The sequence below is a fragment of the Emydura macquarii genome, unplaced genomic scaffold (assembly GCF_026122565.2).
Source record: "Emydura macquarii macquarii isolate MOO-44397 ecotype Brisbane River unplaced genomic scaffold, CSIRO-AGI_Emac_v2 contig_1644, whole genome shotgun sequence".
Classification (NCBI taxonomy): domain Eukaryota; kingdom Metazoa; phylum Chordata; order Testudines; family Chelidae; genus Emydura; species Emydura macquarii.
In genome coordinates, this window is record NW_027131781.1 from 15473225 (window position 1) to 15488204 (window position 14980).

The following is a 14980-nucleotide window of genomic DNA, read 5'->3' on the forward strand; positions in this document are numbered from 1 at the left end:
GTCTATACATAAAGAAATATTAGGAACTGGCCAATGTAGTTTCAACTGAAAAATGTTCTCTCCAAAAAAAATAGTGTTTAATCAAAAATGAAAATTTACTGCAGGAAAAATATTTCAAATTAAAAATTTTGAAACAAAAATTTCATTTTGAATTGAGGTTTTCATTTCATTTTGGTTTTCAAAAAGGTTTCCTCTTTTTGTCACCTTATGCAAAAAACAAACAATGATATACAGTTTTTCCTTTTTCTTTTCTGTAACTTTTTGTACTTACAAAAAGTTATAGTGAGAAAAGGAAAAATGGAATTAATTTTGCCATTCCAATTTTTCAGAACTTCCTTTTTAAAAAAATGTAGCTCCTTAACAGTACCCAGCAACCCTATATAACAGAACAGAGCAGGAAATGGGAAAGAATATCAATATCTAATTTATGGTGGCAGAAGGTAATTAGCAAATTAGAATGGAATGTTGCCAGAAAACTGGGATTAACATGCCTACTTTTAAGTGCAATGGGATGTTTAATCATCAGTAATGATCAGGGCTTCATTTTTGCATCTCATCTAAAAGATAGCTCCTTCAGGAGCACAATACCTGCTGCAGCATGGATTCAGCATGGACTCAGAGGAAGATGGTCACCTACTAAATAACCAAATCCCTTTTTTCAGATTCCTGACTCCTATTCTTTATTTATTTTTGGAAGTCAATGGTGTGGTTCAGGACACAAAGACTGACCTGGTTTAGGGTGACCAGAAAATTGGGACAGAGGGTAGGAGATAATAGGTGCCTATATAAGCAAAGCACCAAATATCAGGACTGTCCCTATAAAACCAGGACATCTGATCACCTTAACTTGGTTAGACTCTGTGAAATGATGGCTGATGGCATAATGTGCTAGCAGCTACAAGCCATCCAGTATCTTCTGTATCTTAATAGGTTTCTACCGTAACAGTTACAATCTATGATCCTTAAAAAACAGCTTTCTTTCTTGCTAAGAAATGAAAATTTGTCACATTTTAACTTTACTAACTGAGATTTAGTCATGTCTTCTCTTTTTTTGTGGCGGTTGGGGTCTCCAATAGGTTCACAGAGTATTTCCTAATGGACTAGCATCTCAGGAAGGAACTATCCAGAAAGGAGATGAAGTCTTATCCATTAATGGAAAGTCTCTTAAAGGTGCCACTCACAATGATGCCTTGGCGATCATGCGCCAGGCTCGACAGCCAAGGCAAGCTGTCATAGTGACCAAAAAAGCTACAGAGGAAGAAAAAAGTCTTAATGTTTCAGTTGACTCTACCACGTATTCTACAGAAAGTGAAACCTCAACAGATTCTAGTGAGTACTTTACAGCGGCATTAAACCACATCCACTATCTATCTAGGTATTTATACACTTTCCTGTTCTCACCACTACAGAATCCTTATCCTTTACAAAGGTACATACAGTATATGGGAATGTCAATATGCCTTTAGCATGTTTATGTAATTCCTGCAAGTGCCATTTATATTAATTTCAACCTTGCCATTCTGCTCAGAGTTCAATCCCCCCATAACCTTCTGTAGGGGCAATAAACAACTTTACAGTGAGCAAAAAGACATTTTCTGTCTTGTTTTGATCTATTATTTACTTGCCTATGCAAAACTAAACAAAAATGCATTCTTTGTACAGATGTTCTCACTTTTCAGAATATTTTGTACCCTTCCTGATACCAGTACATTCCTTTCCAGCAACCGAAGACACAATCTACACTGTAACTCTGGAAAAGACTCCTGCTGGCTTAGGATTCAGTCTGGAAGGAGGGAAAGGCTCCCTCCAGGGTGACAAACCCATCATCATCAACAGGATTTTTAAAGGTAGAGATGTTTAAACAACTCTCTGTGTGTCTGTGTCTCTGTGTGTGTGTGTGTGTGTGTGTGTAAATCAGAGTAGTTCCATTGACTAATCTATACCCGATGAAGATCCAGCCCATGATAATTTTTATTTTAAATTGCAGCATTACATTTTGTTGTGCGGTATGAACTCCTTGCTTTGCAATTTGACCAGACAGTTTATACAGCAACACATTTCTTCTTTTGCATGGAAATAGCAACATTTACAAGTTAGTGGAAAGGCTTGAAATCTATTTGAGGGCTTCTGAAGATGCAGAGCGAACTTTTGCTATACCTCCTGGAAATGAAAAGATGGATTTGGAGGTCTCTGTGGCACTGTGGCAAGTCCTTGATTCTCCATTTGTGTCTCAGGTGCACACCTCTTCCATGTAATGTCCTAATACAGCTAGTCATAACTACAACAATCAAGATTTCCCCACACAAAAGAACTAAAGCAGATTCATTTTCTTCCCGCAGGAGTCTCATCAGAACAAAGCAGCACTGTTCAGCCTGGTGATGAACTACTACAGCTGCACACAACTGTTATGCAAGGACTTACCCGTTTTGAAGCTTGGAATATCATTAAGGCATTACCTGATGGTCCCATCACTGCTATTATCAAGAGGAAAAATCCAAGTTCTGTTCCCACCAAATTATCTGAAACTTTGCAAGGAGAAGAATAAAACTGCTGCCAGTATTAAAACAAAAACAAAAAAACCCCAAATGTTTTATTACTTAAAGCCATTTGCCAACACAGCACAGATATTGTGAAAGTGCAGATGATCATATTGCAAGTTACAGATGTCTTTGCAATCTCAAAGTAAGTTGCCCGGAATAAGAGGCAGCTATATAATGCTCACAATTCCTTTTACAATATTCATAAGCAGCTGTTGCAAACTGTAGAATGCTTTAAAAAAAAGGTCTTAATATAATGGTTATAATAAAATATGTGACAATTGCAGTACTCGATCCTATGCAAATCAATTTGATGGTGTCACAGACCAGCATGAAAAGTTAATTTAACCACCAAATTTAAGAAAAATTAGAAACAGGCCAAAACCTTAGGGCAGATTCATAGTCCTGCTCCAGAGACTGACCACAAACCCCTAGCTGGGAATTCTGTAACATGGGGTAGCTCTCAGCAGGTGCAGAATAGAAATGTCTGGCTCCTAAATCTTCCTCCCCACAGCTCCCAACACATGGGGAGAGAGCAAGCACGGCAAGTGGCCAAAGCAAGATGGGCTCTACCAAACCACAGTTGGCCTATTCAGCACAAAGGAGCCAGGGCAGCCCAGTGGAGAATATCCCTTGTAAAGGGGAATTCTTTGCTAGCATAAAGCTGGCAGAGGCACTTCTGCTACCTCCTATGCCAGTTGCCCCTCTCCCCATTGTAAGGGGGAAAAGGGGCTGTTTGGGAGTATTCTGGGGTCATGAGAGGGAGAGTAGAGGATGGGACAGGACTTAGTAGCGCTTCATCTGATCTTCCACTGACGTAAGGTCCCTGACATGGAAGTTAGGGTTGCACTGGAGAGCAATCACTTGCTCAGTGGCCAAGCAGCCCTGAATCAAGGAGCTGTGACTGGTTCCCTGCAGCGCCTCCACCCCTAAATCTGATGGAGTAGAGAATCTAGCTAATATAGATGGAAATCTCATTTGTCCGAATGAAAATTAAATACATGCATCTGCATAACGTTGTACCACAGAACAGTATTTACTGTGAAACAAGGTTCTGAAAAGCCTTGCCATAACCAGGCATTGAGTTGTGAATTAAAAATATCCTAAGTCCACGGCTGCTGATTTTGAAAGGTATTCAGGGATTGCTCTGCTCAACACTGCAATGCCTCAATGATTCAGAAGCCCAAGTTTAATCAAAAGTCACTTTTGATCAAAAGTCCTACATTTCATTGAAAGTCAATGGGTCCCTAAGTCCCAAGCCACTGTTGAAAATGAGACTTGGGTTCCTAAGTTGTTTAGGCCTTGCAACACTGAGCAAAGCAAAGCCTAAATACTTCTAAAAATCTGCGCCAGTGTAACAAGGACATTTGTGACTGAGCCGGATTATCTGAGTATAGATTATTTGTGTCATTTTTCACATCACTGCATTAGCATTTAAAAGAAAAATACCAATGATGGATTATGGGATTTAAGGCTTGTGGGGCAAATTGGTGACACTGTAAATACTTGATACCTTTGGGACAGATCTGGCATTGATGATTATAGAAGACATGCCGTTGCTTCAAATGGAGAGTTCTGGGTAAACATTTGACAGTGTACTATAGCATCTTTGTCAAGGTTGGTAAGTACACTCAAGATTTGACCTGTCTTCAGTACCTAGCAGTACAGTACCCTGGAAGATATTACCGCCTTGATCCCCTCCATGTATTCCTATCACTTACAACAGAATTTAAATTAACAAAAAGTTAATGCAACTGTAACTTTTTTGCTTAATTTATTATTGTGCTAAAAACTAAAAGCCAACTGGGCTATGATTCATGCTAGTTCAGATACAGCAAAAGAATGTATAATCAATATGAATGACTTAAAAACCCCAACAATCCTAAGAACATCAGTATCTTCAAGTAGTCCAACAATCCAATTATTTCCTCCCCTCTTTATTTAAAGAGATGTTATTGAAAGCAGCAGCAATTATGGATTGTTCCACTGTTACCACTGCTAGGAGAATTTTAAGAGGTTTTGTTATTTTTAAAATAGACAATGGCCTTAAGCATGGAGACAAGTTTTTGCACATTTTTATTGGGCCCAAGTTTTCAAAATAAGCCTCTTATTGTATAAATGCACCTAATAGTGCATTATCATTATGATTTGTATTATCAGAGCACTCAGGAGCCTCAGTCATGGACCATGATCCCATCGTGTAAGGTGCTGTACAAACACAGAACAAAAAGACAGTCCCTGCTCCAAAGAGCTGTCTTATGACAGATGAGAGTTGCTGCTTAGTTTGGTCAAGACAATGGCTCTTTGCCTGTGGTCCTTTTGGTCTCCTTTGACCTGCTGTTAATATAGAGAGAAACATTAAGATCACCAATTACTACATACCAAGCGTTAACCCTAAAGGGGAGGTGTCTGAAAAGCACAAAAGCAATTGTTATTCTTTAGTCAACAGTCAAAAGAAATATTGTAGCAATAGGCAATGCAAAGATAAGCAATATGAGCCACAACTACCTTTTTTGCACAGTGCCTATTTTTTTAAAGCAATTTCCTGTTTAGCTTCATTTCTCTCTCTACATATGAAATCTCATCTGTTTAACCACTTCTAAGTAAATATCATTTCCGCAGTGTGTATACAGGAGGACCAAAATTGTTAAACCAGCTGTACACACAGATAACATATGAAAAATCTGAATCAATGGCCACTTTAGCAGCTGTACAGTGAAGCAGTCCCTGAGCTCTTTAGTTCAGTTTAGCTCAGTTCTGCAAAAGCCAGGTCAAACTCTTTCTGTGGGTTTTCAAAGCCTGGCACAATGCAGACAGAGAAAGACTGTATTAGAAATAGTCCTCATACAGGGCGGTCTGCATTAGGATCAGCTTTCGTCATTAACAAAAAAATCATCCAAATCTTGAACCAAACTTTTTGAAGGTTGTAAGAATTTCAGATCACCCATCTCCTCCTCCCTCTTCTTGCTACCACTGTCTTTTAAGGTTTGTACCTCTGCATTTCCTGGTTCTGGCTGGGACTAAAAGCAGAATGCCAGTATACCATGTAAACCAGAAGTGTCCCACTATTTCCAGTCTCCTCCCAAGCAGGAAGACCCAGAAATCTTCCAAGCCAGACTATACTCACAATATTTCCAGCATTATCCAGCAGAGTAGAGGGCTCATGGAGCAGTCCTGGGATGGGCTGAACACCCTCAAATCCTGTTGAAAAGAGTGTGTTCAGCACCGCACAGGACTGATCCTTTAAATTATTCAGATAAGTGTCTGGTCCTGCACCTTGACCCCCCTGAATAATATTTACTCATGAGTAATGCCACTGACATCAAAAGGATTCCGGGCATGAGTGAAAGTGGTAGGATCAGGCCTAAGGTTTAACTAAATCCTTGATCTTTTGGGTGCTTAAACAATCCCAGGCCCTCATCCTGCAAAGACTTACACACAGGCTTAGCTTTACACACTATGGGTTGTCCTGCTGTCCATTCACTGTGCATAAAGTTAAGAATGCACACAAGCCGTTGCAGGATAGAGGCCCAAACCTTTCTCTCAAATAAGTACTTGTCATTCTTTATAGTTGCAGTATGCAGCAGTTTAAACAAAACTAGGACTAGGACTAGACAGCAGGTCTCAATCCTGCAAGATGCTGAGTATCCTCAACTCTCACTAAAACATCTACTTAAGTACTTATCCTGCAGCCATCTCCATACTGTCAGAGTAGTTAAGGCAATTCCCAACCTCACAGGATTGGTCTCAAGACCCAAGACAGCATGGAGTGATCTCAAAAGGTGCAGACCTTATTTAAGTCTGTTCAACCCCCATTGCCAATCAGACATTACTACAAAATTTAAAGGATAATTCAGAACAAAAATGTGTAACAGAAAATATTTTATTTATTTTGCAATACACACTGGCAGATTTTAAAAGCCTTGTACACAAAAGAGACTAAATTTAAACCCCATTCCCTAAAATTCTATTATATAGATTAAAAACTACAGTGGAAATATTTGTATGTAAATATCCCACAAACCACACCTCACATGTAATATGTAACAAACACAAGAACTGAAACGTAAATGTATTAACATAATTAAACAACAAATTAATGGCATTAAAATTACAACCTGAATTTACATGTTTCCAACTCAAAAATCATACATTTTTTTCTTTTGTAAAAGGATAAGCTAATAGTATTCTGTTTATAATAACTTCTGACATTACCTAAGTAACCAGCCACATAAATATTTTCAAAGGATACACACATCAATGAATATTACATCAATAGCTGATTTCCTAAAATATGCATGAGGTATGCCAATCTTGGAGACATGAACAAGTACATCCTACTTTTATGAACAAGCAAGTCAAGATTAGTCCACAACAGTTCACAGAAAGGACGATTCACAAGTTAACACCACTTTCAACAACATACTGGAAAACTGTTGAAATGCATGATCATTTCAAATGCAATTACAAAAATGACAGGTAAAGTGCTTAAATACATCTCTTTATTGCCATTATGTCAGTGCAGTATAGTTTATGACAATTTGTAAATCATAATTTTTGGTAAAGAGGGGATGAGGACAAGGCCCAGGGATCTGTGAATTGGTTTAGAATATTAAGCCCTGATTCAGCAAAACACTTAAATGTATGCTTAACATTAGTATTGAAGTCAGCTGGACTTCAGCATATGTGGTATTAGGCCCTTACAGTCTAGAATGAGTAGGGCCATAGGTTCTCACCTACCCAAGTCATGGTAGTCTCACCCATTTTTCTGGGTTGGCCTCCCTGAAGTGTGCTGCCTCCTCCTCCAGGAGGGGGACAGCGGAATTTCCTCTAGAATACCGCTAGCTGCTGAAATAATGTTACTTATTTTAATAGTTACAAAAATACAGTATCACAAGGTAGTGCATTTTTAAATATAAAGGCATGTAAAATATAATAAATTTGAGATTAAAAATGGACTTTGAGACAAAGAATTGTTCCCACTTTAACTTTCCTACATATCTAGCTTGTTAGAAAAGCATTGCAGGGCAGTTTCTAAACCCATCCTTTCCTCCATTTTTGTCTTAATCTAGTCAGTATGCCACCAATAGCAGCTTTTCTTACCCTCCCTTCTATGTCTCGTTTCCACTGAGAAAATGTCTGTCAAGCTTTCACTGTCTTTACAACTTTGTTCAGATTGCTGTAAAATCCAGCCATGCTGCTTGGAAAGAATGAGTCCACCACAGTCTGGGGAAGATAACCACCAAGATCAGTCTGAAAGAAAGTGAGGACTTGGGTCTTGCCTGGTTCCCTGGGAAAACAATACATCAGTGCAAGTTACCTTACAACCAGAGGTATAACATATTAAGTACTTTATAAAATGTCTTATATTTGGATATGTGCCATCTGTGGATAAATATTTCTATGCATTTTCCATAGAACAGGAACAATGCAAACTTCCCGATTACTGTCCCAACAATGTGCCTTTACTTATTCCTACAAGAAAAGGATAGTAAATTTCCCAATTAATTTAGGCCCTGATTCAGCAGTGCACTTAAGTATGTGAATTATCTCATTGAAGTCAGTGGGCCTACTCATATACTTAAAGTTAAGCACATGTTTATGTGCTCTACTGAAACAGAGTCTTGGTTGGCATTCTTAGCTGAAAAGCCAAACACAAGGATTCCACCTGTGATGATGGTTTCTTTAATGTTAACAATTGTTCACTAGGAATGGAAAAAAGAGACTAACTCAGCTCACCTATGGCAGCGAACATCACTCAGTTTTAATGGCAATGTCTACCAGCCACAACTAGATATAAACCAGTGACTGCCAGAGGTTTCTTTGTTAAATGGTGCACTTTACTACACATATACACTACAGCTATGACAGGTCTTTCAAGTACAGTATATGTAATATTCAAATAGACTTCTTCTTACCCTGGAACAGGTATACAGAAACAGCCACAGGGATAATTAAACCCTCTCACATAGTTAGGTTGGGGAGGACAGAGTGCATGTTCCACGTTGGTTGCTATAAGAAAAAAGTAACTTTAACAGTAAATGTTTTCTACCACAGTAAATGTCACCAGCTGAGAAGCATTCAAGATGAAAGCTAGTCAGAGGTTCTTTGGCCTATATGGTGATCATGTTCCCTAATGGCCATCAAATCTATGAATCAAAGTTCTGCATGCATAGGAATGATTACTACTGGTATGTTCTGTACATCAAGACACTTCAAAAGACATTTATTGGGCTTGTACAGTACCATGGCACCACAGTGTTTGAATAGTAACTTGAGTTGCTTGCACTCTAATCTAAAAGAAATATGGATTTCACAAAGATGTTCCTCTCTTGGTCTTGTGAGGAGGCATAGGCTCACTGCACATATCTATGTAGAGAGAGATTATTTCCTGGTGATCCAAAGAGGGTACTATGGGGCATTGACACTCTTGACTTAAGACATAATGAAAGATGTAAATGAACGTGAAAAAAGGAAGATAAATATGTGCACATAGTGCGTGCAGCTTGAAATTGTGGACATCTGCAGGCAAACTACTCACTGGTGAGTTGCACATCTCTTCACTGACTTCAGTTAAGCAAAATTTAACAGCTTTCAATACGTCCTCTGAAGTACTGAGAGGCAATGCCTCTGAAGAGACACTTCTACAAGCTCTAAAAAACGTAAACAGCTTAATACTAACTGAAACATCTATTCCTTCTCAAAAGAACACTATGAAAAAGAACCAAAGAGCAAACAGTCTAATCACTGACTGAAGAGTGTAAATGTTGCTGACATTCTACATGGTGATAATGATGTAAATTAAGCACTAAGACTTGCTAATAACTATTGACTAAGCATCTTCTGACCAAGAATTTTACTGTATATGCAATAAATATATATATAAAAACCAAAATTGTATATCCTGAAAGATTTCCAGTTATATTCACCTACTGCTAATATAATATGAATGGATTGGGAATTTAACTATTTTACCAGCAGATGCTATAGTCCCATCTTCATACTGCTTAATTAGCACCACATCTACAAAATCTCTTGGAGAAATAATCCTCATGAAGGCTGATGGGGTAATAGTTCTGCATACAGAGAGAGTCTACAAAATACAAAACTGTGTTAAAGCAGTATATATGTATATATAAATGCAGTGATGTGCTTCTAACATAATAGGGGTCAGCTTGTGTTATCTTTTATCATGCTTACTCGATAAGCCGTGCCATTTATTTCAATTACACTAATTTGTGGAATAACGTGCTATTCAGCATGAATAAACTTGATCAGAATCTGGCCCTTAGAGTCTTGACTCAAGGGGATTTTTGACAGGAAGAATGCAGAGATGAGAGGTGGGGATCCAATGCCATAAGAGCAAGCAACATAATGTTCTTTCAGAGTCATCCATAGATATACTCACAGATGTAGTTATTTACAAACTCCAATTTCAGGGAGTTAAAGTTAATAACTTTGTTGCATCAAACTTGGTGCATACTGGTGTGCTTTGGTACTGAAGAAAAGCAGGATGAATACAACGCAGTATGTGCTGCGATGGCAAAAGAACAGATGGTGCCTGAACTAAAGGTGAGTTAAAGATATAAACAACTTTGCATTTGTTGGATGGTGACAACCTATTCATTACTTAAACACAGATTTGTGTATTTTATTTCTTTTTAAAGATTATCTTCTTTTACCAATAACTACTGCAAAAAAATTGTGAACGCTTATGAAAGTTAACATGATAAAACAATACAACTCTGGAGTCAATTATGAAATTAGAATGGTTATAAAATATGTATTGTTTAGCCAACAGGACATAGCAGCTCATCAAAGTGGTTACACTACATTGTGTATATACTTGTAAACATTTTAAAACTTATTTGATTTACACTGTCAAAGTAAAACAATTTAGTATAGCTTGTTCAAAACAAAAGATTTCCTGATCACCAATTTCTAAAAACGATTTAAGACTCGGTGGGTGAGGTACCCACACCAGGCTGCAGTATCTTCTTTAGGATCTTGTAAATATCTGCTTATGTATATACTGTAAGTTATAACATAAGGCACTAAAAAATGTGATTGAAAATATAAGGGTCTATTTCTGGTCCCATTGAAATCAATGGGAGTTTAACCACAATGCTCCTATCATTTTCATGGAACTTACATCACTAATAGTTTCAATCAGCTCAAAGTCCTTCACATTTTGGTCCCACTTCGCTCTAAGTCCACCAGCCTCTGGTTTTAAGCACTCCCAGACAGCTTCAGGACTTGCAGAGACTATTCCATCTCCTTTGTATCTGTAGGAAAACAGATATGAAACTGAAATTACCGCTGCATTTTCTCTTGCTTTCACCCCTAAAAACCTAAAGCAAAACAGTGACATGGATTGACTGGAGACAGGAGTTATTCCCCCCAAAACAAGCAACATGCACGCCTGCACACACACACTCTGGAATACACAGTTACTTACATGTTGCCAGAAAACTCAGTTGATGGTCTCCAATAAATTGAAACTTCGTTCTATTGAAATAAGTGAAGACAGTCTTTAGAATTCATGTGGCAATTAACAGGGCTAATCACTTTGCCACAGCTAGCTAGTATTCTTTGTCAGTGGTTACTGACTCATCTAAAGGACTGGCAAATACAATGTAACAACTTCCAAAGATTTTAATTACAAATCCTACCTCAGTGTCTCTAACCAAAGAGTTAGTTGTTAACAGCAGAACATGCAGGCAGACTGTATAATGGTCTGAACTGTCACAACAAAATCATGATGGTTGTTAGCTACCAATACTTTGCTAATAGAGTCAGAAATCCGGAAAAATAACTCCGGGCCTTCTTCTGCAGGGGGCTGAGCAGCGGCCCCTCCTACTAAGCCCACCATGGACCTTTGTTTATCACTGGCGTCTAGACACTACAGTGATGGGCACTCGAGGAACACCATAGAAAGGGCAGCAGCGGGACCCAGGATGCCCCAGCTCATGGCACGAACCAGGCCAAACGTACTGACCCTCTGAACGGCACAGGACAATCTTCAGACGTTCGAGAACTGAGGCGCACCTGCTGGGGCTCGGGGCTTCAGCCGTGTAGCAGAGTGCTGGGGCTAGGGGTTTCTGCCCTTTGGAGAGGCGGGGGTCTTGGGGCTTCTGCCCACCTGCCGGGGCTTGGGGCGTCAGCCCTGTAGCGGAGTGGTGGGGCTAGAGGTTTCTGCCCTGTGGAGAGGGGGGATCTCGGGGTTTCTGCCCTATAGAGAAGGGGGGGATCTTGGGGATTCTGCCCACCTGTCGGGGTTTGGGGCTTCTGCCCAAGGCCCCCTCCCCGCGGGGCAGAAGTCCCTAGCCCGCCACCCTGCTGCAGGGCAACAGCCCTGAGCTCGTCCCCAAGAGATGGAGAATGGGTGAGGGTGCAGGGGGCTCGGCGAACCGCACTTGAACTGTGACAGGGTCGCGCTTTGCTCCCCCGGCGCCGAGGGCGGAGCTGACACCCTCCTGGCCCCGCTGAACCTCCCCTGGGGGAGGAAGGGCGGCAGACGGGGGCAGAAATGAAAGCGGGGGAGGCCGAGCTGCCACGTCCCCCCCCACGGGGCTCGCGCCGGGCCGGGCCGGCTCACTGACCGTGCGCTTACAGCTTCGCCAGCCGCTCGGGTCCTTCCGATAGAGCAGCACGGTGTCCGCCAGCGAGTGGGCCAACTCCCGGTACGCCATGGCGAGCGACACGCCGGCCTGGCCCTGCCTGCAGCGGCCCGGCGGCAGGAGGAGCCGCAGCCGCCTGGAAGGGGCCGGGCTCTCGCCCATAGGAGCGGCCAGCCTAGGCCGAGCGCAGCGCCGCCCACTCACCTCATGCGGCGCCACCTGCTTGGGGGGGGACGCAGCAGCATCTTCTCCGCCGGAGTGAGGCCTTCTCGGTCCTGGCCGCCCAAGCTCTTCCCAGGCCGCCAGCGCCAGTCTCCGCTCGGGGTGGGGCGCCTTGGAGCCGTGACTGGGCCCCCTCTGCCCCCAGCAGCATGGAGCGCTGCCCGGTGCCCGCTGTCTTCCCGAGCCGGCCAGCGCTCTGAGAGAGAGAGAGAGAGAGAGAGAGCGGGAGTGGGGTGTAAAAATCAACACTCACCTACCCACCCGCACCCATCTTAATCCAGTTGGGTTGCTGAGGGGGTTAAACGCTGTTTTACCAACCACAGATGCTGGATTCAGATTGTGATCGACTCCCACCCCAGCACCACCACTTTTCTCAGACCCCTGTAAGCACTAATCTGACCCAGTCTTCCCTGTCTCTTTCAGGATCCTTCTCTTCCTTTTTGAGAGGGGCGGTGGAGGGGACCAGCAGAAACTCCTCCAGCAAAGCTGCATTCTCGAGAATGACAGTTGCATTTTCTCCAGGAATGCCATTCACCACGTAGGACCTGGCAACTCGGTTTTCTGTTCATTGACGATTTAATTTGCCTGATCAAACACTTGCACAGTAACAAAACAAGAGCAATAAAGTGCGGTAAACCGGTTTGGAGCTCTCACCCACGCTAATGATGTGCAAGGACCAGTGACAGAGTAGCTACGCACCAAAAGCTTGAAATCTGAATTTATTTTAGTGGTAGGTACCAGTAGTCAGGAGCGAAACTTGGAAGGTTGTGCAGGCCATTTTGAATCAAACAAACACCCAAACCTCTTGAAAAATCAGATGAACTAAGGGGCTTCTTTGCAACATTTTGGTGTTCTGCTTCCAGGCTGGCTGGAAATGCAGAGCCGAAGAATAAAGGAAAGTAATGAGAAAATGTTCTCCAAACTGTTTCCATCTTTTAAAAAAGCAGGGATCCATGTTTGGGGGAAAGTACAAATCTTTGCTTTTTAAAATCCGAACAGTTTAGCTCAGATACTTATTAGTGTATCACAAACACATTAGCAATTGATGGCTCACTGTTTCTCAACCTTTTAAGTAGCAAGTCCCCCCCTAACTTATTACAATTTTCAGAAGTACCTCAACACTCACTTTTCTACGGGATTTAATATTTACAGACTAACATGAGCCATATGTTGGAAGAAGGGCTGAGTATATAAGGCCGTGATATGACAGATGTCAGATCTAGTGTGGGTAGGGTTACCACCTTTACACCAAGGGTGCACAACTCAAGTATGTACCTGGGCTAGAGGTGATGTTGGCCAAAGTTAGAAGGCTTTGAGCGGCATGCCAATGCTGGGGAATATAAAGTGCCATGCCAAATTTTTTGCCATAGATTTGAGAGGAGGAAGGGGTGAGAGAGAGAGAAAGAGAGAGAGAGGGAAACTGGTAAAATGTGGGGTTGTCATAGTTGTCAATTTCACTGCTCAGCTAGAGCAGTGAAATTGACAAGTTTTCTGGGTATTGGGCTCTGAGCCAGGAAGGAGCGCTGCCACCTGGCTGCCAGCCCCAGAGGTTGGCGACTGCCATCCAATCCGAGCTGGCGCAGAGGAGGCTTCTAGGCCAGCTGGGACCCAGGGACGTGGACAGGTGACTGCTGCCCATCTTCAAGCCGAGATGCTGGAGGCTGTCCCTCGGCTCCGAGCCAGGGCACTCGTGGCTGACATCCAGCTGCGAGCCCAGCTCATGAGACACAGGAGGCTACCACCAGGCTCCCACCTGGAGGCTGGGTCCCGGCGGGAAGCTGGTGGCTCCTGCACGCCTCCCCCAAGAGCAGGCGGGTGGCTGCCGTGTGCCTTCCCCAGAAGCTGGCAGCTACCACCCACTTTCCGACTGGGAGCTGTGACTGGGCGAGAAGCAGGGGCTGCCTCCCACCTTCCCCAGAAGCTGGGGGCTGCCACACACCTCCCAGTTGGGAGCTGGGACCAGGTGGGAAGTGGGCTGCTGCTGCCCGGCTTCCCCAGAAGTCAGCACTGTCGCCTGCCTCCCCTTCATTCTGTTTTTCCCCAGGTGCCCCTGCCTGTGTCTCGTGTACCCCCAGAGGTACGCGTACCACAAGTTGAGAAACTGTGATGGCTGGTATACCAGAGCAACTATGTTTTATTTTATAAAGCTTTGGGGACGGATTAAAGGCCAGCAATACATCTCTAGAACTAATATATTGCTAAAGAACTTTCAGTGAACAAAACACAGAGCAATTTGAAGGAAGTTTCTGGAAGGAAATGCTGCTGCCTTGTTTAAAGTTGAACAATTTTTACCCCAATATGGTGAATATGAAAATAAAATGAGTTTACAAAAGAAACAAAATACAAAAGAAAAAAGTGTCCAAAACACAACAAAGAATTTGTAAAGAGGTAAGAGTGTTGTGAATAATGGGGCAGAATGCAGGGAGTAATGGAGTTACTAATGGAATGGGAGGAATGAAATTAAGGAAGGCAACACTTTACTGTCTGAAATATTTTGTGGATATTCAACCAAAGTGAATCAGGAAGTAGAACAGTCTCCAAGAGAATTAGTGGAAGTCCAATCAATTAGGATGTGTGAGATTCCTAGATTGTAGGGCCAGA

The 14980-nt window shown here is 42.1% G+C and overlaps 2 protein-coding genes across 2 annotated transcripts in view; one reads left to right on the forward strand and one right to left on the reverse strand.

The window, feature by feature from the left end:
• The window catches only part of IL16 (interleukin 16), a 43218-nt gene extending 40406 nt beyond the window's left edge, over nt 1-2812 (forward strand). The window contains exons 19-21 of the mRNA XM_067556114.1: nt 1077-1329; nt 1722-1847; nt 2340-2812. Coding sequence (XP_067412215.1) covers nt 1077-1329; nt 1722-1847; nt 2340-2545 — 585 coding nt within the window. The 3' untranslated portion in view covers nt 2546-2812. The remainder of the gene's footprint in view (nt 1-1076; nt 1330-1721; nt 1848-2339) is intronic.
• Nucleotides 2813-6404: 3592 nt separating this feature from the next.
• On the reverse strand, nt 6405-12267 carry STARD5 (StAR related lipid transfer domain containing 5). The gene is made up of 6 exons (XM_067555718.1): nt 12140-12267; nt 10996-11045; nt 10690-10822; nt 9513-9630; nt 8456-8549; nt 6405-7827 (listed from the first exon to the last, which is right to left on the reverse strand). Exons 1-6 carry the CDS (start codon nt 12227-12229, stop codon nt 7680-7682), a joined length of 633 nt encoding a protein of 210 aa, XP_067411819.1. The 5' UTR covers nt 12230-12267; the 3' UTR covers nt 6405-7679.
• Nucleotides 12268-14980: the final 2713 nt, after the last annotated feature.

Bases quoted from the DNA above. Each gene is read 5' to 3' on its own strand.
- STARD5 (XM_067555718.1), bottom strand. From the start codon at position 12,229: ATGGCGTACCGGGAGTTGGCCCACTCGCTGGCGGACACCGTGCTGCTC. The intron at 8,550-9,512 runs GTAAAATAGTTA...TTTTTCTTATAG, and splicing joins TGGGACTATAGCATCTGCTG to CAACCAACGTGGAACATGCA. The intron at 7,828-8,455 runs GTAAGAAGAAGT...TTGTTTTCCCAG, and splicing joins TTCTGTATACCTGTTCCAGG to GGAACCAGGCAAGACCCAAG.